This window comes from Nelumbo lutea, chromosome 2, assembly GCF_056320005.1.
Source record: "Nelumbo lutea isolate HS-2025 chromosome 2, American lotus-T2T, whole genome shotgun sequence".
Lineage (NCBI taxonomy): Eukaryota > Viridiplantae > Streptophyta > Magnoliopsida > Proteales > Nelumbonaceae > Nelumbo > Nelumbo lutea.
The window spans coordinates 4,884,723-4,906,313 of record NC_142685.1 but is presented as its reverse complement, the minus strand read 5'-3'; the positions used below and the strand labels follow the sequence as shown (position 1 = coordinate 4,906,313).

At 37.1% G+C, this 21,591-nt stretch overlaps 1 protein-coding gene and 1 pseudogene across 2 annotated transcripts; one reads left to right on the top strand and one right to left on the bottom strand.

Moving 5' to 3' along the window:
- Positions 1 to 413: 413 nt before the first annotated feature.
- Positions 414 to 17,987, bottom strand: LOC148868216 (E3 UFM1-protein ligase-like protein). 2 transcript variants are annotated; one of them, XM_088971948.1, is made up of 20 exons: positions 17,398 to 17,987; positions 16,869 to 17,180; positions 16,503 to 16,769; positions 16,358 to 16,405; positions 15,404 to 15,469; positions 15,162 to 15,265; positions 10,783 to 10,876; positions 10,646 to 10,702; positions 7,920 to 8,358; positions 7,675 to 7,829; positions 5,900 to 5,965; positions 5,682 to 5,750; positions 5,495 to 5,587; positions 5,327 to 5,392; positions 4,876 to 4,922; positions 4,727 to 4,790; positions 4,538 to 4,615; positions 4,358 to 4,420; positions 1,717 to 1,809; positions 414 to 852 (listed from the first exon to the last, which is right to left on the bottom strand). In XM_088971948.1, exons 1-20 carry the CDS (start codon positions 17,569 to 17,571, stop codon positions 751 to 753), a joined length of 2,457 nt encoding a protein of 818 aa, XP_088828074.1. In that variant the 5' UTR covers positions 17,572 to 17,987; the 3' UTR covers positions 414 to 750. The 2 variants fall into 2 exon arrangements, with proteins under 2 accessions (XP_088828074.1, XP_088828075.1); XM_088971949.1 differs by lacking the exon at positions 5,900 to 5,965 and having other exon boundaries at positions 17,398 to 17,801.
- Positions 17,988 to 18,060: 73 nt separating this feature from the next.
- Positions 18,061 to 19,161, top strand: LOC148868215 (FHA domain-containing protein FHA2 pseudogene; annotated as a pseudogene).
- The last annotated feature ends 2,430 nt before the right edge of the window (positions 19,162 to 21,591 follow it).

The window sequence follows — 21,591 nt, the reverse complement described above, 5'->3', positions numbered from 1 at the left end:
AATAGGTCCGACGACTCCAGAGAAGAGGAGTCTAGTAATTATCTAGGACTATGAGTTTGCATCTGCTACGAGCCTACGACCACCGGCCATTCGATATTTTGAAAACTGAACAAAATGTTGTCTGTTGACTCGCATGCCCTCTGATTGGCTGTATATATACAGTTTAAAAATTATAGCCGTCCTCTTTAACTCTTTAAGTTTAAACCGTCCAAAAATACATTATAAATACTAAAACTAAAAAAAAACAAAAACAAAAAAAGGAAAAATTAGTAGACAGAAATATTTTGATTTTTGACTGAAATATTCCACATAAACCGTTTATGTGGATGCTTGAATAATTCAACGCCCTATCCAGTTTCTAAGGGTAAGAAAGAAAGAAACGAAAAAAAAAAAAAAAAAAACAAGGGCAAATATTTTATGCTCAGTTCATTTCATAAATAAAGATGATAATTATCTCTCCAGAATCAGTACTTCATCAGATCAACTTAACATTGTATATGCATATGAGCGCAACAGAGTAAGCTAAAGTCTACACTCTACAGCATGTAGAGGCAACTAAAACAAATGAACAAAAAAAGATTAAAAAAAAATACCAATGCATCTTCAGTTCATCCTAACAAGTCCAAATGAATTGCAGGTGCCCTTAACATGTTTCAGTTTAAAATTGCTCTTTGTTCCACAATTTCCATGTCAATTGATCACCATATTCAAATTCAATAAGATGCTCTTTCTACTGTTCGTTTCACCTAGTTAGGATTGAGTTGTATTCAGAACCAAGCCTTTCAAGTCTGGCATTAGTCCCTCCAGAAACTCCCTTTTACTCAGAATTCTATCAGAAGAACAGTCTTGTTCCTACAGAAGAATGAAGAAAAAGGATTTACCAAAATTTGACAAACAATAGCTAAAAGGTTAACGATAATAAAAAGAGAAGGATAAACGATGCAAACTTCATTTATCACGTCCATAATCAACTGCTACTTGGTATAGACCAATCATACATCATAGTCCATGTATTTTATTTTTTATTTTTTTGATAAGCAGATTATAGTTCATGTATAAGAACATAGAGAACACCTACCTGACCACAGAGTTTAGAAAAATAATTCAGCAGATAGCGTCCCTATCGTACCACTCACTTTCCAAGTCAAAAATAATATTTGCAGGGTTCTACATTTCCAGCAAATATCATGGAAAAAATCAGGAGTCTCTCTTCCCAAGTCACATTTCTTTGACCCAGAATACAGGTGAATCAATGACTGGCATTCTAGAACTACAGTAACATCAAACAAGTAGAGGTAATATTTGAATTGTTATCAGAAAGCTCAGTTTGGAAGGAGTACAAATGCAAATTTGTAGAGTGCAAATACATACAAAATAAAACAAAATACAAGGTTTTACACTCTACAAATTTGCATTTGTACTCCTTCCAAACTGAGCATCAAGTAACAGAAGTTCTTCAAGGCTCAATTCGGAAATTGTGCAAATACATACAAAATAATACAAAATACAAGGTTTTGCACTCTACATATTTGTATTTGTACTCTTTCCAAACTGAGCCTCAGGAACATTAACATAGAAGTACCAACTGAAAGGAAAAAGAAACAAACATAAAGATTTCAAAAATAAAAAACACAGAGAACTAAATTATTATTAGTAACTAAGGCACATGGAGTCCAGAACAAATTTAGTAGTTTTTCTTTTTGGATCAGTACTCACGTCATCAGTTGCAGCCGCTAGTAGAGACAAAAGGGTTACTGTAGCAGTCTGGTAATCAACTAAGATCTTATACGCCGAGCTTTCCAATTTTTCCTGGCATATTCATATACATTTCTAAGAAAACTAGAAACAGAAACATCATAAAGAAGGAAGATGATTAAAAATATATATTTCTTATTTGATGACTAAAAACATGGTAGAAGTAGTAAGAAATGATTTAAGTGCCAATAATTTAACAATGGATATGGCATGAGATAGAATGGAATGGTGAAACAAGATTTATGTAGCTGACCCATGTAGTTGGGATAAGACTTGGATGATGATGACAATGACGACTAATTAACCAACTAGATAAGAACCAACAATATTAAATAAAAGGCACTGTAATGTACCAAGGCAGCAATCTTCTGCAGGGATGTCAGTAGGTCAGGTTAAGTGTAAACCTGCCTTGAGCTGACCCCATAGGATTGGGCTCGAATCGATCTTGATTGGGTTTCAGGTTGGGCTTGGATTGAGGCTGACCTGCACTGAGCCAGATACATTGACATAACTTCTGCTAAGAATAGCCGTTCTGTTCCTTGGACAGGTCAGGTTGGGTTTGACTTTGGGTCAAAGGTCTGGCTTGAGCCAAACCTGACCCATTGACATTTTCTTGTGGACAATTTTGGCAAGAGAGGAATGCAAAAAAATTTCAAGACAGAAGGTTAATCCAAGGAGTTAATGACAGAAAACACCCTGGTGAGAATGGTGTATTGGGTAAAATCATTGCTCAACTTTATCTTGATGACAACATTAGAGAATGGCAGATTGTCACTTGTTCTTTCATTGGCTAGAGTACCTACAACCATACTTTCATTACCACTCATGACTTCATCTGCAATCCTGGGAGTTCAATAGGGGGAGTTGTTCAAGAATCGTTATGGTGCAAACTTGGCACTATCCTCTAGACCCAATAGGACATAGTGGCTCTACACAGGATGAATTACCAGCTGTATTGCAAGGGCTGAGGCAGGGTAAATCCCTAAATTATGGAAATGTAGTAATGGAGGGGGACTCAAATGTGGTGGTGGGCTTGTTTAAGCACAACATGATGGATGCTTGGAAATACGAGCATATTATATGAGAGAGGCCAAAAAACTGGATAGGGACTCCCCTAAATGGATGAAGTGTTTGTGTCAAACACATATTGGAATTTGATACTCCATGGATTCTTGAATACTTCTATATGGCATTTTTCTTTTCCTCCTTGATTATTCAATGTAAATTAACAGTTAATGTATACAATGAATGACATTTTTCAATGATATGTCACTAAAAAAATCTTTTAGACTTTCATGTTTGTGATGTTAAAATACAAAAAAGTATGGACTATTCTATTAGCTTATACTTTTCTACAGATGTGTCTCTTGGTCCCTGTTTCTTCTTCTTGTCAAGTCAGACTCCAACACATCTCATTCTGATTCCTTGTGTCCATGTAAACTTCTTTCTGCTAAACACAGAGAGCTGCCAATAGCATCACTGATGCCTTGGCAAGACAAGGGATAAATAGAGACTAACTTTTGGCAATGGTCCTCCAGGCTAACTTATTGTAGCATAATGATTGAAGTGGAGTAAAGGTAACAAGAGCTACCCTACCAAATGGGGGTGCTCGACACATTTACTTCCCTGTATATCATTCTCTCATAATAAATCAATAAAATTCACAACTTTTACCGATCAAAAATAAATAAATAAATAAATAGATAAAAGGTACTGGATCCCCCAAAATGCATAGATGTTTGCTCTATGTTAAAATATGTTGAAGTCACTCAGTAACTGGTAATTGAAACTCATATATTTTACCAAAAAAAAAAAAACAAAAGAAATTTGTATCTACTTATTTGCTTTTATGATGCACGGACTAGAGTGAAATGCCTTCAACAATCCGAAGTGAGAATTCTGAATTAATAAGCGGAAAATGGTTTTGAAAAGTCATAATACATGGGGCAGATTCAGGAATCTGTTTCTATTTTTCAATTTTTGGAAGGAGTAGCATTAATTATAAGCTTAAAGGTTACCCAACAACTACTAAATTCCAAACAAACAAATGATAACCCATGGTAACTCTTTGAATAATAGCCTCCCAATAGAGCTTGGCTGTATACTCCTGATGTTGATCTAGCAAGGCTACTTGGTAAAGAATGTAGCTGAATGAGGTGTTCTACCTTGTTTTTTTTTTTTTTCTTAAGGTTCTAGGCCCAAACATAGACATGTTTCCTCAGTCACAGCATTTGTTGAATCTCAAACAAACATTCTGTTTTGATTTATCTCCAATGGTATAAATAATGTGTTTTAGCATCTTTCTCAGAGAACTATTGACTTGAATATTCTTAATTTCTATCATTAATTTATCAAAAAGAAGGGAAGGCAAAAGAAAAGAATAAACATATATGGAAGTTGGGAACATCCAATTAGAAACATATAGGCTCATATTCATGACAAAGAAAAAGGATAGGAGATTAGTTGTTGTTACCCGCCAAGTGCATTTATTTCCCTTCTTGTAAAAATATTCAAGCTACAATTCATGAATCCTGATGAAAAAAGTGTATAGATGCACGATACTTTCCAACAATACATGTAAGAAGCAATACAAAATGCATACCCTCAACCGAGAAACAGCAGCAGAAATGGCCCTTCCAGGGGCTTGGAGAGCCTTATTATGCACCTAGGAAAAACATGAAAAGAAAGAAAGATTGAAAAAAAAAACAAAGAAAAGATCCCTTCATATGAGGCAGCATTAATTGATAGAAATGCAAAAGAATAGCAATATGAACACACTAACCTGAAAATAGAGTAGAGAAACAACCTTTGGCAGAAGAGCAACTGGATCAGTTTCAGCGGAAACTTGAGACGTCAGATCCTGACAGTCACAGAAACAAGGCTTAAATGATGATGATGATATAGATAAATACAGGTATTCCTTTAATCATCCAATTTCCAGACACTTCCCAGAATCCAAGAGAAGGCATACCTTACGATATGAATGCAAGAGTGTCCTCTCCAATTTCTTATTGAGTTTCTTTAAGAGAATTCCACTGCAAAAAAAGCAAAAGTGTCAAACTTATATCAGGTTCTAGACAAAGATGTGACAGAGACGGGGATAATAATGAGCATCATTACCTTTCCTCTGCAAGTGTTCTGAGCATAGTCATGAATGTATCCACTTGCTGTCACATAAGGTTTACATTTATTCAAGTTATGTAAAGTAGAGAAGTATGAAATTATATATATGTATGTATGTATGTATGTATGTGTGTATGTGAGAAGTATGAAACTATATATAAATAGCAAAAAACACAAAAGAAAATATTTAAATTGTTGCAAATAATTACTGTGATAAGAACTTGTCAGGAAACACATATATAGAGCCGTTTAAATTATCAAAGTATTCTAGGTCCTTACAAGTGAAAGCTAGACAGCTTCTTACATAGAAACAAAGTATATAAGCACCGGTTACTTATAGGAATCATAGGGAAAGAACACTTAGTGGGACTCTACAGTAAGCCACAACTTAATATCATAAAAACTTCAATGAGGGATGAATTACGTCATTTTCTGCATGTTCACTTACCTTTCCTTCTAAAGCCTCGATTACAGCAAGAGCCTTAACTGAAAGAGATCCATCTAAGCTCTTTGCCTGCATTTAAAAAATGAAATAAATGAAGGTGAAACAATCATAGCAGCATTTCACTCTTAACCATGAATATCACAAGTTCACATGAGAAACTGATTTTCATACAAGGGGTATTCTTTCACCAGATCCCAGTGAAGCAGACTCTGGATTTTGAGATTCATCAATTTCAATTCCACTCTTCAGTTTGCTGTGCATGCCCTACATGGGATTGGTTATATTCTTAATCAATCAAATTCTAGAGTCAATATAATTCTAACACATATAAATTAAGACCTCTGAATATAAACATTACCAAGTTAAGTAAAAGCATGTCAACCATTGGAGTAGCAGTTGTTCTCAGCAGATGCCTGTGTAAAATAACCTGTGAAAGAGAAGTCAGCATCTACTTTAAAAGCAGACAACTCAAATATGTATATGAATGGAGGACTTCCTTTTCTAAAGAGAAGAAAGCCATTAGTGGGAGAAGAGGCTTCAGAAAACCATCTGCCATAACCTGAATGGAGGACTTACTGAGGTTGATGGATCATCTTCAAACAATTCCAAAGCTTTTTCATATAATTGCATATTTAAGAAGGCCTAAAAAGGAAAGATGACCAACTATTCAGTCCAGCAATATCCACAATCCTATAACCAACTATTCACACACACATGTATATATGAATACATGCATAGTTTCATACATCTATACAAAAATATGCAAGCCCTTGGAGATAGGAGATCAGATGCCTCTGTTTATGGACAACTGTAACTTTTATTAATACTGAAAAGAATTGGTATGCACAGTATGCCAAAGCATCTCTGTTACAAATAGGCTGGTTTCAGCCACCTAACCCAAATTTGGGTTTTACATTCATTTTACTAAACCCCAAAACAACTACTTCCTATTTACTCCTTGTTTGTCTAGGGTATCTGCCAAGCCGTTTGCTGATCTCTGCACCCAAGTAAAAATGGCACTTATCTCCTTCCAGTTATGTGCAAAATGTATTAGAATGGATCTTCACCTAGGTTCAACATTTGGTCCTTATTCATTTACACTAGTCATGGATAAATTAGCTAAACATATTCAAGAGGAGGTCCCATGATGCCTGATGTTTGCTGATGAAAAGGTATTAATCGATAAAACTATATATAAATTAAATACAAAATTAGGTTTATGGACAACTGCATTAGAAACAAGAGGTTTTAAAAATATGCAGGACTAAAACAGAATATATGCAATGTATATTTAATAATTACAAGATGCAATACTCTTAGGCCCCATTCGTTTTTTTTTTTTTTTTTGATAAGTCATTTACCCGGATAAATGCACTTACCCAGGTAAGTGCATATTTACCTGGGTAAGTGCATTAAACCATTTCTTTTGATCATAAGTGTTTACCCAAAAATGAACAAGGCCTCAGGATTAGAGACCAAGAGATAACTCAATGTGACCTCCCCCTTTACCTTGGTTCAATAATTCATAACAAAGGAGAGACTGAGGATGTTGCAATAGAATTAGAGTGGGATAGGCAAAATGGAGGGTTCACCCAAAGTCTTATGTGAGAGGCAAATACCACTTTGACTAAAGAGAAAATTCTATAAAACAGTTGTAAGGCAGCTACATTGTAGGGAGCAGAGTGTTAAGCAGTTAAGAAACAGCATGTCCAAAAAGTGTGTGTGGCAGTAATGTGAATGCTTAGATGTGGATGAATTGTAAGGACAGGGCTAGAAATGAAGTCAATAGAAGGAACGTAGGAACTCCAATAGATGATAAAATGAGAGAAAGTAGATTGATATGGTTTGGTCACATGCATAGAAAAGCATCTACAGCACCTATTAGAAAAAGAGATATGTTACAAGTTGAAGGGGCTAGAAGAGCTAGGGGCAGACCAGAAAGGACTTGGTGGAAGCAATAAGAAATAATTTAAGTGCCCACAATTTAACAATGGATATGGTACTGAACAGAATGGGATGGTGAAACTAGACCAAGGCATACATCCAAAGTAGTTAAAACATATTGCTTAAGACTTAGAAAAAGTCAGGGTTGATAGGGAAAGGATGGATAGCAAATCCTCACTTTTATTGCAAAGCCTTTGTAGCTTAAAGCTTGTAAAGCTTTCCCGTGGAGGCGTGGATTCATGGTTTTTTTATTGGTATGCAAACTAAGTTATGGATCCAAACCACATTCTAAATAAATTGGTGAACATGAAAAGGTAAAGCGAATATTGACACCATTGAAAGACAGATAAAGGCAGGACATGGTAAAAAGATGCAGATTATTAGACAACAGATATAAGTAGGCTAACCTCATCTAATTTCTTTTGCAGATTATCAAGCAATCGCTTAATTTTCTCTGTATTTTCCGTAAGTAATGCCTTCCTTTTCTCCTTCCATGCAGTAAGCAGCATAGGTCTCAAATAGTTTGCCAAGGGTCTAAGAAATGTATATGGATCATCCACAACTATCAAATCAAACCATGTCAATTGTCAAAAATAGGATCTCAAGCAAAAATTCAACCAAGAGAACTAAATATACTCATTGTACAACAGACCTTGTCCTTCAAGATCTGGGCAAAGCATCAAGATTCTTTGCACTATCCATTCTTCAGAAGGAATAAGGTTGTCCTCCTTCATTTTATCCAAATCCTTTTTCGCACTCAATTTTGCCTCTTGCACTTGTGAAGAACTTGACTCCTTGTTTTTCCGCTGGTTTTTCTTCGCTTTTGTTGAAAGATTTTCCTGGTTATCAGGACTACTTTCAGCTGTCCCAATCCTTGTATTGCCTGTTGGTTTTCCCTTCTTCTTCTTTGATCCTTTCTCAGATGCATTTTTATTACTTCCCTCATTACCAGTTTCATTCAACTCACTGAACTGACCAGAATCATGTCCAACTTTAGCTTTGCTGACCAAGTTTAAATCTTCATTTAGCCCTTGACCAGGTCTTGAATAATTGAAGGCTTCTATCTCTTTTTCCATTCGATCAAGCACATCCTAGCCAAATAAAGAGACACAAAGTTACTGCAAGCATTAGAGTTTTAAAGAAAAGAAAATAGTAATAAATAAACAGCATCAACATAAACTTTTGGAGGTGCCACTTTTGTAACTGAATATAGTAATAAAGGAAAGGTGCATTTTACAGTATGCACCTCACCTAGGTCCTAGGTGCAGCACCTTCAAAAAGGCATGCACCTGGTGTAACTTGCGCTTCAGCCCAGGCATATGCCTTTTTAATTTTTTGCTCCTTTTGCTCTTTATTGAACCTAACGGCTGGGCCAGGGGCTTTGCCCCTGGACCCCTGACCAAGCTCCTTGAGGCAAGCCCAAACAAATCCATGTTAGGGTCTTAAATTCTTAATCCTTATGCAAAAATAAAAGATTTTATAATATTAATTGTCTGTTAAAAATATATTTTACTAGGTTGAATGAATGAACAACATTAGCAAATAGAAAGATAAGATTAAAAAAAAATGCATTCATGTGAAACTTGAGGCGACACCAATAATGACAAAACTTAATCAATTTTTTTTTTTTTATTTTAACATTCCATTCTATTTCTTTGGTAATCAGAATGAAATATATAAAGACCTATTGTTTCTGTTGAAACAGAGAAAATAGGGGGAAAAAAGAAAGGAAAGCAATCAACAAACTTTTGTTTCAACATACAATACGGCCCTAGATAAATTAAATTGTGGAAATGAGATTCATTTAGCAAACCCCAATAGATAACAATGCTTTTCCATATAGAGATGGTACGAAATTATGGATCATACATTAATAGAATTAATAATAGCATTTTTAGTCCAGAATAATACTGATAGAAAAGGTCAACAGGCCAAATCAATCAAAAGGGATATAGCTTGCATTTCACTGTGGTTCAAATAATATCATGGAAAGAGTCGAAAGACAATTTTAAAAATTAGACAATTTGGAATATAAATAAGATGTAGGCACAAAGAGGACAAGAGGCAAAAAAGTTGACAGACACCGCTAAACATTTAGTGTTTGTTTCTAGTAATATTGAAAAGCATTAGAATATCTGTTATATAGGTGGTGTCATAATATTTTTAAAGTGCCACTAAACCAAGCATAACAAGTATCACCATTTCCACCCCTGCAATTTATACATTACCGCTAGAAAAATTCTACAATACTCCAATACCCCATTAAACAGTTCAATTTCACCTCTTCAAAATAATATCTACAATATATCATTTTTTTCAAGGTAAAGTATATTGTATTAAAACAAAAAAGAGATTGCAATACTTGGATCGTGGAGATCCTTAAAAAAACACTTCCACTCTCTTCATTGAATATAATATTAGCATTGGAGATCATGTGAAGTGGAAACATCTTTGATGGAGTAAGAGATTGTAATACTTGGATCGTATCTTTTACCTTTGCTTGCGTGTAGGCTAGCTTTATCACTAATGGTTAAACTTGTAAAACTATTTCCTTATCTCAATTGAATCCTTTAGACTCCTACATTTGGTTAGATCTTACTTCTTAGAGACTATAAGCTGGATATAAAGAACAAGGCTTTTGTGCCAGGGATAGATCTCCTAGGTGGGACCTAATTAATACCTTAACAGGTACAATGTATTCTGCCATGTGATTGGTAGTATCATTTTATCTTTCATAAAAGTTACAATCTTCTTTTCAGCTTAAATCTTGGATGCCATTTATACCCAATTGGAACACTATTATGCCACCTTAAACCAAAGCCAAAAGAAAGGGATCATCAAAACAATGAATTTCAGAATGGAAAACAAATCCAAGATGTCTATCTGGAAGTTACAAATTGTTTCCTACCACCAATGCAATCCTACCAACGACATGCAAGAGGTACAACAATGCCTAAAAAACATTCAGATGCACCTCAACTCAGAAATGCCTTTACCCAAGCCCAATTATATGGGGTAAGCTTCAGATACACCTTTTTTATCAATAACTTTGAAAAATTTTATTGATTAAAATGCTTTAGGATACAACAAGAAGTTGCAAAAGAAATCAGCATAGTAAGCTGACCCAGTACAGAATTACAAATGTGCCCAAAACATATATGTTCTTTGAACCCCTTGCTTTGCTAAGCTATCTGCCAAACTGTTGGCAGATCTCCTTACCCATCCCACCTGAATTGAGTCAGCTTCAGATACACCTAATAGCCTAGCTAGATAACTCTTGACAATGCTGGAATGAAAGCACACAAGCAATAAATGGTTTACAAAGAAAGCAACTCATTAAGAAGCATTTTCCTATAGCAGCACATCATAGAGCTTTACCTTTATGAACGCATTGCTAAATAGACAGGACTCCCCAAAGATATGTGCCTTTGCAGACTGAAAAGCAACATATTAGTGATCATTACTTTAACTCGAATGCATGTGCGGTTAATGGTGACAGTAAAACAGAATACTACCTTAAGAGCCCTCTGAACAGATGGACAAAGTGATAAAAGTTTAGATGCATCTTGTGATCCAAAAGATGGAGGTAAAATTGAAAGAGAATCAATCCTGCAATTAATCAGAAATTATATTAGAAAAAAAAAATCAATTCCAATGCTTCATTTAAATAGCATAGAAAAGAAGGGGGAGACCATCCAAAGTTACATCTCAGTTTTGCACCCTTATTTAATTAATATAATAAGGGGCAATTACATGGTGTAATGGTAAAATCTCAGGCTGGCAAGCATGAGAACGTGGGTTCGAGTTTGAGAGTGGCCAGTTGGTGTAAAAAATGCCAAAGGTTAGAACCGTTTCCAATCTACCCCTCCCAAGACCCCATATAGCTGGGATCAACATTGGGTAATGGCCATATATCAAAAATATTGGGTAATGGCCTTTTTATTTAATTAATACTAATATAGTTGAATATTAGACTGGAGGTAGGAGATTTGCAATTTGGGATTGCCTGGATGAGGAGAGGAAATACTCCCTGGATATAGGCAAAACATTAGGAAAGCAATGCCTTTCATCCCATCCAATGAATACCTCATTCAAATGGGTTACAATAACAGCAAAGTCCATAGCTGGCTTTCTTTCTAGAGAAGGGATAGGCAGAACTGTATTGGAGGCCAGCAGTAGGCTAGGCCTAGGTTTGGAAAGATTATGGGTTGTGGAACTAAGGGCTCCATTGCTACAATGGGTTCTGATCTTAGGAAAGTGCTACTATATACATTATAATAAATGATAAAAAATATTAATATAGTAGAATAGTTTTCTGCAAATTAAAAATCAAATACATGTCACTTTTGATGTGGGATCTGAAGCAATGAAAGTTTGAACTATAGATCAATCACTTAATAGCAACCCAAAGCCAACTTATGGATTAAATTTGCAGTGTCAGAACTTGTCCTTTCTGTGTGATCATGTTGCATTAGAAAGGTTATTCAATTAATTAACAAACCCAATATTGCACAAAATGAATCGAGTAATTCAGTAGGCCTTTGACATTTTTTTATCAGTAGACATGTATTTTATTTTAAAGTTAAGAATGAAACAAGTTTGTACAACTTGGTGGTGGGAACGTTATTCCCAGTTTAGCACACTTTTCTGTCCCAAATTACAACACAGCCCAAAATAATTGCTGCCTCAGTTCCCCTTCTAGGTCTTTGACATTCCTCAAATTAAAGTACTTTCTTTTTAGAACTTTTGTTTCTAGGGAAGGTTTTAGAAGTGGTTTTACTTTTCAAATGCCAGGATAATAACTATGAGTTAACCCTACTGAGAAACCAGTTTTTTTTTCCTTGGAGAAAACTACAAATAGAGTTTTCTTACCATAGATTTTTTTATTAGTCGCTTTCAATTTGTATTGCATAAGATAAAAGAACGAGATTATACACTGGAGAAGATGTGCCAAGCACCCAAAAAAGAAGTTTAGGCTAGCTTTTGCTACATCCTACATCATCATCATTTAAGCCTTGTCACAACTATATGGAATTGGCTACATGAATCATGTTCTACCATTCCATACAATCAGGTTTCCCAACTTATAATCCATTAATCCTCCAATACAACTGGTTCCTGGTCACACCCAGTCTTGCTAATGCATCAGCAATTCTTTTTGCTTATCTTTGGGTCCATACAAAGGATGACCTCAATTGTCTAACCAGGCATCTGACTTCAATGAATTTGTACGCCCAAGTTTGGCACTTTTTTTGGAGCCATCCAATAACTACCCAGGAGTCCCAAAGTGTTTACCAAGCCTTAATCCTTGGAGTACAGCTAGTACTTCGTTTGTTGAGTCCCCTTGGCTAATTATTAAAATTATTTGAGTAGATGTTTGAGAGTAAATAACCAGGTTTGCAGATGATTGGTAGGGAGGAGGTGGTGGTCACACACTTACAATTTGTAGATGACATCATCTTGTTTTGTGACGGAGAGGAAGGGGAATTACGGAACTTAAAGAGTCTAGTGCTTCAATTTGAAAGGAAGTCCAATCTTAAAGTGAATTGGGGAAAAAGTTGTGTGGCAGGGCTCAATCTAGGTGGAGAGGAGGTAGATTCCGTAGCTAAGATTTTGGGGTGTGAAGTGGGGGGCTGGCCTTTGCAATATTTGGGCCTACCACTGGGAGGGAACCCAATGGTTGAGAGTTTTTGGTACCCTGTAATTGAAAGATTCTCCAAGAGGTTAGCAAATTGGAAGAGGAATTACATCTCTTTAGGGGGTAGAATAACCTTAATCAAGTCAACCTTAGCCAACCTGACAGTTTATTTCCTATCTACCTTTAGAGTACCAATGAAAGTAGCTAACCAGTTAGAGAAGATAATGAGGGATTTCTTGTGGGAACCAGGGGATACTAAGAAAGATCACTTAGTGAAGTGGGAGATGGTTTCTAGGAGTAGGGATGATGGAGGCCTTGGGTTAGGAAATATAAGATTAAGAAACATGGCTTTGCTGGGGAAATGGATTTGGAAACTACCGATGGAACAGGACAGACTTTGGTCTAGAGTGACTGTTAGTATTCATGGATTGGCATATAACGGCTGGGATGCAGAACTCGACCCTGGGGCTTCTCAGTGTTCTCCTTGGAAAGATATTCAAGGTATTTTGCCTCTTATGCTTCCTTATTTCAAATATGATGCTTGCGTTGGAAATAAAGTCGTGTTTTGGGAAGATGTTTGGGTTGGTGAAAACTCCCTTAGAGATAGATTTCCTTCTATTTACTCCTTGTCTGAAAACAAAAGAAAAGTGATCTCTTCGGTGTTTGTTGATAACTCCTGGGATTTGGGCTTGAGAAGAGGTCTAAGGGATTCTGAAATGGAGATGGTTGATGATTTGATCACTCGGTTAGGGGAAGTCTTTCTTGATCAGTCCTGTAGAGATAGCAGAATTTAGAAACCTTCCCCTTCTAGTTTTTTCAATTGCTCTTCTTTCTATAACATTTTGCTTCAGACCTCTAACCTTGTAGGGAACTTTCCTTCAAAGGAGGTGTGGGGTAGCCCTGTACCCCCTAAAATTCAGGCCTTCTGTTGGGAAGTGGTACTCCAAAAAATCAACACCTTGGATTTATTGTAGAAAAAGAGGCCAAATATGTGCCTCTCCCCCCATGTTTGTTGCCTCTGTTTGGGTTCTGGTGAGACAATTTCACATTAACTAATCTCATGTCCCTTTGTGTTCTTTATTTGGTCTTGGTTCTCTTCTCTCTTTGGCTACAGGTGGACTCCCTCCTCAAGCGTGGTGAACCTCTTTGATCCAACTTTTTACAGGCAACCAACGGTTCGTGGAAGGATTATGTGGAGAGCCACTAGAGTTGTTGTATTGTGGTCAGTGTGGGAGGAAAGAAACAATAGGATCTTTAAAGGTAGATGTAGATCCAAAGAAGAGGTTGTGGAAGGAATAACTACTAAGGTTATCCATTGGTTGAAATCTCGTGATCTTCTTAAGGATTTCTCAGTTGAAGACATTTATAGAAGTTGGGGTATTGTGGCATCTACTACTACTTCCAAAGCTATGATACAGGAAGTTTGGTCCCCACCGGCACAACAAAGGGTGAAACTGAACTTTGATGGAAGCTTTATAGGTAATCCAGGCCCATCTGGTATAGGAGGTGCTTTCAGAGATAATGAAGGCAAGATAATGGCTTTGTTTTCAGGTCCAATAGGAGTTGGAGATTCCTTGAGAGCGGAAATCTTGGCACTACATCAAGGTGTAAAACTGGCCAAACAGTTGGGGCTACAGCAGATTGAGATAGAGGGAGACTCCAAGTTGGTAATTGGGTGGATAAATCAGGGCAGCTGGGAATTTGGCAATATAGACAGCTGATAAGGGAAATTCTTAGCATAACAAGGGAGGTGGGTGTTTGGTTCAAGTGGGTAAGGAGATCAGTAAATGGTTTTGCTGACGCCCTAGCAAAACAAGGGACTGCAAGGGAGAGTCTTTTTTGGGCAGTGCTGTAATGTTTGATGTTTATTGGATCAACCTTTTCTAATAAGGGTTGAATTCTGTATTTCAGGTTAATTTATCTCTAATGAAAGTTATCATTTCTGATAAAAAAAAATTGTCATTTTGTTTTTTGGGAGTATATAATCATGTATTATTCTTTTTAGGGAGTAAAATCTCTTTCACAAAAGCATCCCCTCATCCCAAGAACTGGAAGTAGCTATTATTTTAGAGGTTATTCCTCTGTGTGAACTTTAGTTTCATCATCATCCAGCATGTGGGTACATAAATTTGTTCATGTCACATGGACAAGATATTCTTGTTTACCAGATAAATCATTAAACAAGAAGAACCAGGATAATGTTGTGCAATCCAGAACAGAACAAAACAAAATAAAATGCATTACTGTAGTCCTTACCAACCGGCATGTTCAATAGCATCCTCTGCAGCAGCATCCAACATCTCAATCATTGAAGGGTGAACAAAAACAGTATCTAGTAGAATACCTTCGGGATATCTGGACTAAATTGGAGTGCATAAACACATTTTTTATTACATAAGGATCAAAAAAGCATCCTTGAGCAGAAAGTTCAACAATCGAAATGTTAACAATTATTTCTTGCAAAAATAATATAACATAAATAAAATACATTCTGCTACCTGTAAGTATTGCTTAGGCTGGGGTATTGCAAGTTTGTAAAGAACTTCATAACTGATAAAAGAATTCTGTAGTGCAAAAAAAGAAAAAGTTTGAATAAAGAAATAAAAATAACAGAATTTGGAATTTGCAAGGCACCAAACCATTATTCAACAGAAAAAAAAAATGACAGTAACAAACAAAGTAAAAGGAAAGATCTTAAAGGACCCAGTAAAAACTGCAAGGAATGCTGAATAAACAACTAACAAGGTCACAGTCTGAAGGGATGAGTTAATGACTTTTTTTGTGAAAAGAGATTAATGGGATAAAGTTGACATAGGCACGGAAACAAACAGACAGAAGGAAACAAAAAGAAGTCTGCTAGAGAATGGATGAGTGAATCTGAATATGGGCAAGGGTGTATGACATTTCTAGCAAGAACGTAATCTAGCAGCATCCAATTAGCAAATCCTCTAAACACGCTGTAGTTTCGAACTTCCAAAATTAAGAGTGTGATTGAAACTTCAATTATCCCTGACCAGTAACCACCCATAATTTAGATCTACACTTTGTTTGGTTTCAGCTACAATCCTTAATTTCACATCTGCTGTGACTCACCCAAAAGAATTCCATATTTGCACCCCACATCATGCAATATCCATCAGCCTTGATAAAAGTTAATAAGGCCAAAGCTCCAGAAAATTTTTGACCTTATTACAATATCCATTAGCCTCTTTGAACATTCTCATAATCAAGCAGCAAGTAATCATCTGGTATCCAAGATTTTTTTGAGTAAATTCACAAATAATGGACATAAATCCTGAGAGTGCCCTTATATGGTACAGTTGTAAAGGATAGAATGATACAAGATTTGTTCATGTAGCTCTAAGCTCTAAAACACAGGATTTGTCTTCTAGCCAAGTAAACTACCCAAAATCCAAAAGGCTACAAATGCATTAAGGATTAAAGGTTCAAACCTGTGAGAAGAAAGAATCTACACTCTCTTTTTGTGCATGGGCAAACACCTGTACACCCAATTGTACAAACAATTACCATTACAGATAATATATGTATATGTATGTATATACTAAAGAAAAACAGAAGGAAGATTAGATCCAATACAGCTGGCGTCCAATGAACTCCTGCACGAAGTGATCCAAGGATCTCGCCGCCTTTTACAAGCCCATTAAACAAGGAATGGAAAAAGGCAGATTCAACAGCCACACCATTGGCTCCATCTATTTCCTGCAGTAGTTGCTGTAAAGAGCTCCAGACCGTTGACAAATTAGTTGGAACTGTTATACCCCTGGCAGCTCCACGAACCATGGCACTAACACGTGTGACATACATAGGTGTATACAGTTGCCCACCCTCCAATCTCCCCTTCACCTGGATGTTAGGCAGTACAATAAAACTTACAAAACAATCCACTACAAAACTGCATACGCATATATCCTAAGAATCATTGCAAGTATCAACAGAACTTACAATGCTCCCAATGCGAGGCTCCAACACAGTTGCCACCAATTCTGAGCCCACATGCAATTGCGCAGCAAGTTCCGCCAGAGCAATCTGACTACACTCCTGAAGCCGCTCGTTGATTTCTTCCGCTACAGTATCCCAATAAGATTGTGATATAATTTCTCCCTGTATCAGCATAAGACCGGAATCATCCGAAACTATTTGATGAGCTTGCTTCTCAACATGATATAAGTCCACCCCAATAATGTCAGCAAGTTCAATCAGAGAAACACGTCCCGATTTCTTAATCTCTGCCACCATTTCAAGCTTTAATTGATCCTATTGTAACAGATCACCAAATTAGCATTAATAATGTAGAATAACAAGTAAAACCCTAACACGAGCTATTAGAGTTTGCTAGGAAACCATGTGGTAACATCTAAATCATGAAATCTATGTAATTCGATCAGATTGGCATAGAACGAACGTGAAAAAATAAAAAAGACGAATTGAAAACCATCAAACGAAAATCAGATAAGAAAAGAGGTAAGCATACAGGTGTTATATATTCTTTTCCGGTGACAGTGTGGAGAAGCTCGAAATCGATGATTTGAAGCTCTTGAAGCTTTTGAACTAATTCAACTACGTTTCTTTCCGACAATCTGATGCTCGATTTTGCTTGTTGAGCGAATTCGAACTGTCTCTGCAATTCCAGCAATTCGTCATCCATCTTCTCTAATTCGAGCTTTCGGCGGGAGATCGGATGTTGTGTGTGTCCCTTACTCCCTTTTCTTCTAATTCAGTTTCAGTTCAGATCATAGCACTAACGTAGAGTTCAGCGCGAATACGTTTTGTGGGTTAACGTTTCGTGGACGAATCATATATAAATCACCGTCAATCCTCGACGATTTTTGTATCGATTCGGACAGGTCCGACGATTAGGTTAGGGCTGCGAAGTGCAAACTGCAATATGATAGGATCCAGTTATATCTGAACCCGAATCACACCCCGATAGATCGGATCCAGATGACAATCATAAAAACCTTCCCTCAAGTTTTACTTTAACAAAAACCTCTCCTAAACTTTTGAAAAACTCTACGAATATCTCCCTTCCGTCAATGAGCCAGACAGAAAATGTTCAACGATGCATTAATTTTTCAAAATGGCCATCTTACCCTTTTAAAGGATTCTCGAGCCCCAGTTATCATTCTCGCATGACATGAAAACGTCATTCCCACAGATTAAAGATTTGAAGTATGTAGACTATAGGCAATAGCACCAATAGGCAAAAGCACGTGCAATTCAAGATCCTCATGTTGGTAATCTGAAAAGTATGTAAACCATTCCTGTGTGGTAGTGTCCCTCTTTCTTTCAACCTCCTCCTCTATTTTTTGAGAGAGAGATTGAGGCCAACCTCATTAGGCTCCAATGGGAAGACTTTGAATAATACATGCAAATGCATTCCAAAATCCTTGGCTAGAACAACAAGAAATCAACTGTCGACGTCGACCTCGCTAGCCTCGGCGGCGGCGTGAACATCTCCCACACCTTCTACGATTTCCAACAACATTGCTTCGCCCTCAAAGTCGTTGGGAAGAATGGATGCTTCGTCGAAGGTGTCCTCCACCTCCTCAGTAACCCTCCTGTCAAGCTTGACTCCCAAGACCTTCTCCAGATTGATAACAATAAATTCCACCTCCTCCTTACTGTCTGCAGCATCCTTGGAAGTCTCTGCCAACCACATCCCTCATGCTCCTCCACCCCTTCTGTCGTCCGCTACACATCTACCCTCTGCATGGGTAGCGCTGCCTCCATCGCCGCATCACTCTTCCAAGAAGGGGCGGGGTAGGGCATTGAGTGATTATTTGGACGATGACGAGAAAGACAACAATAGCACTGTTGTTGCTGGTGCTAGCAAGAAATTACAGAGAGAAGGGAATGAGATGTTTGGATATGGTGGATCGAGAGGAAAAACAGGGTCATCTGGACAATTAAAGAAAAAGTCAGAAACCAGGTCAAGAGCTACTGTGCTTTCTGATCTTTGTAGTCCAGTAGAATGGATACCCATGGCAAAACTTCATTTTGAAATAGTAGAGCAACATGGAAATAACTGGCCTGTCAATGAATCCAAGGGAAGGCCATGGTTTGGATCGCTTACATTGCTGAGGAACATCCATAACATTTTGTCATCGACACATGGTCCAAGGGGCGTGTAACATTAGAGTTTGTCTCCTTGGTGTCCTTGCATTGATGAGTAGTTTACTTGCATGGTTGAGTATTTCCAATGTGATTCTTCTTGAGGCATGGCACTGGTGACCCTGAACCCCTTTTCTCTGTTTTTTCAGTAACAAGTATTCTTAATTTATGGGTTGCTTAAAGGAAAAATCTCCTCTTCAAAAAAAAACGTGTAATTAATTATGATGGGTAGCAAAACCACAAGTGGTAAAGAGAGTAAGAAATCATCATCACTAATTCCTTGCTCTCCTCCATCTTGAGCATCTTCAAGTGTTAGAAGCCGCACAACAAGGACGATGTAGGTGTCAAAGCAAGAAACAAGGGACAGCTGCATCGCAATGATGAAGACAGAGGGCATTGGGTGGGTGAACCAAATATAGACGAGAAAGCCACACAGTTCATTATAAAGTTGTATACAACCCACATCTTAGATCTCGAATGGCAAATTGTTGAAGTTCGATGGGTTGACTCAGCAATCAATGGAAGATTGAAAGAAGAGGAAGAAACCGGCAAAGAAATAATATGAAAAAAAAAAAAACGGAAAGAAAAAGAGGATAAAAAAAGGCTCCTCTTTGAATGGATGGAGTTTGGATGATAGATTGCGTCTTACGTTCCTCCTCTTACCGGATAAATTGGGATAGGAAAAGAGGGTGAAGAGGTCCATAGGAGAGGAGGAAAAGAGGATAACACGTCGATAGGGGTATTTTAGTAAAAACGGATGCAAACCATTTGCAAAAGGGTAAAATATGTATTTGGGGAAAAATTGATTCACCGGTTTAACATTTTCTGTCTTGGTTATCAACGGAAGGGAGGTTTTTGTCATATTCTTTAAAAATCTAGGGAAGGTTTTTACTAAAGTGGAATGACAGAAAAGTTTTATGATTGTCAGAAACTTTTTAGGAGAGGATTTTATCAAAGTAAAATTACAGGAAGGTTTTTATAATTGTCAGGAGAGCTTTTTTGTATTTTACCCTTTTTTTTTTAATAGAAAGGTGCTATAGAAGACGAGGAGTGAATGAACCGGTTTTGAATTGGACACCATCCAATCCAAAATCAATTTGGATGGACCAACAAGACATATTGGATTGGACCAATCCAGTCCAAAATATTTATTAGATTGGATTGGACCTGGTCCATTCGTAATAAATTTATATTGGATTGAGTTGGACTAAGCCAATATCTGATCCATTGACATAAGACAAGAATATAGGTGTCAATGGACCGGGTTTGCATTGAAATTAATCTGAATCAAAACGAATTTGAACAGATTAGATGGTCCAGACGTTGAATTGGATTAATCTAAAATATTCATTGGACTGGATCGGACCTGATCCATTTATAATGGACTCACATTAGACTGGACCCCTACCTACACAAAACCACAATGCCCAAGACACCCTTGTATCGTGTTTGGTTGTGATTATTATAAATAAACACTAATCTCAAGACCAGAAAACCACCTATTTTTGTATTTGCAATCTTATTAAATGCAGCCCAAAGAATTAGGGGGTTTTTACCTTCCACTCCACCTCACAATTCATAATTTGATCGTACAGTTTGGATCAGTGTAAGTGGAAAGATGCCAAATTCATGGGGATGGTATTTATAGGGGGAGCTGGGAATAAATACAATTGAGAAAATAATTTCCTAATTCTTAGGTGGAGTAAACACTAAAAATCCCAAAAATTAAAAGCAAATTTACACTCTCAAAGTTTATCAATATTAAAATAGGTAAATCTCCGATTTGCGTTTGTTCTTTCTGACCAAATTTACATTTACATTGATACATGTAAAACATGAGGTCCAGTGGTCCACCCACCACCAACTTGAGCACGCACACCAGTCAAGGAAGTGGGTTCAGGGGATTGCCAGGTGGCTAAACAAGTTGCATGCAAAAGGTCTCAACAACGCAATCAACTACAGTTGCTGTCCCCGTAGCTATTGTTGCTATATTCACCATCCCTTGCCATTATGTTGATGACTCATACAATATTCCACGTGGCTTCTCCCTTGGGGAAGCAAATACTGTTCCAAGAGCACCATTCAACTAGATGGGTTCGAAGAAGGTTTTGTAAATTCAATTAGACGTTATCCACTTCTCCAAAGCTCCCAACCCATGCCCTCCACCAAAACTTTAACGGGTTGGATTGTCAAAATACAAACCCTCTCTACACATGAAAATATAAAATCTTCTCTGATCTATATTCAAATTAGCTGAATGCAATGGCTGTTCAGCAGGCTGCGGAACCGGTAATGATGTTCCATGCCTATAATAAATTCATAGGTCCCAGTCCCACTGTGCATGAAAGGCACAGGTCCGCATGTATTTTATTAATGGCGTAGAATATTATCATTGGTTCCACGGCCCACTGAATAGCCATTGCGTTCAGCTAATCCTTGCTCCCTTACCCTACCCTCCCTACATTTGAAGTGGTGCAAGTGGGGTTGGTAGGTTGAGTCTAGAACCCACATCTTATTTTCTATTAATTCCCATAATATATAAGCAATCAACAAG

Bases quoted from the DNA above. Each gene is read 5' to 3' on its own strand.
- LOC148868216 (XM_088971948.1), bottom strand. From the start codon at position 17,571: ATGGATGACGAATTGCTGGAATTGCAGAGACAGTTCGAATTCGCTCAA. The intron at 5,588-5,681 runs GTAATGTTTATA...AATCCCATGTAG, and splicing joins ACATGCTTTTACTTAACTTG to GGCATGCACAGCAAACTGAA. The intron at 4,923-5,326 runs GTAAGTGAACAT...CTTATGTGACAG, and splicing joins TCGAGGCTTTAGAAGGAAAG to CAAGTGGATACATTCATGAC.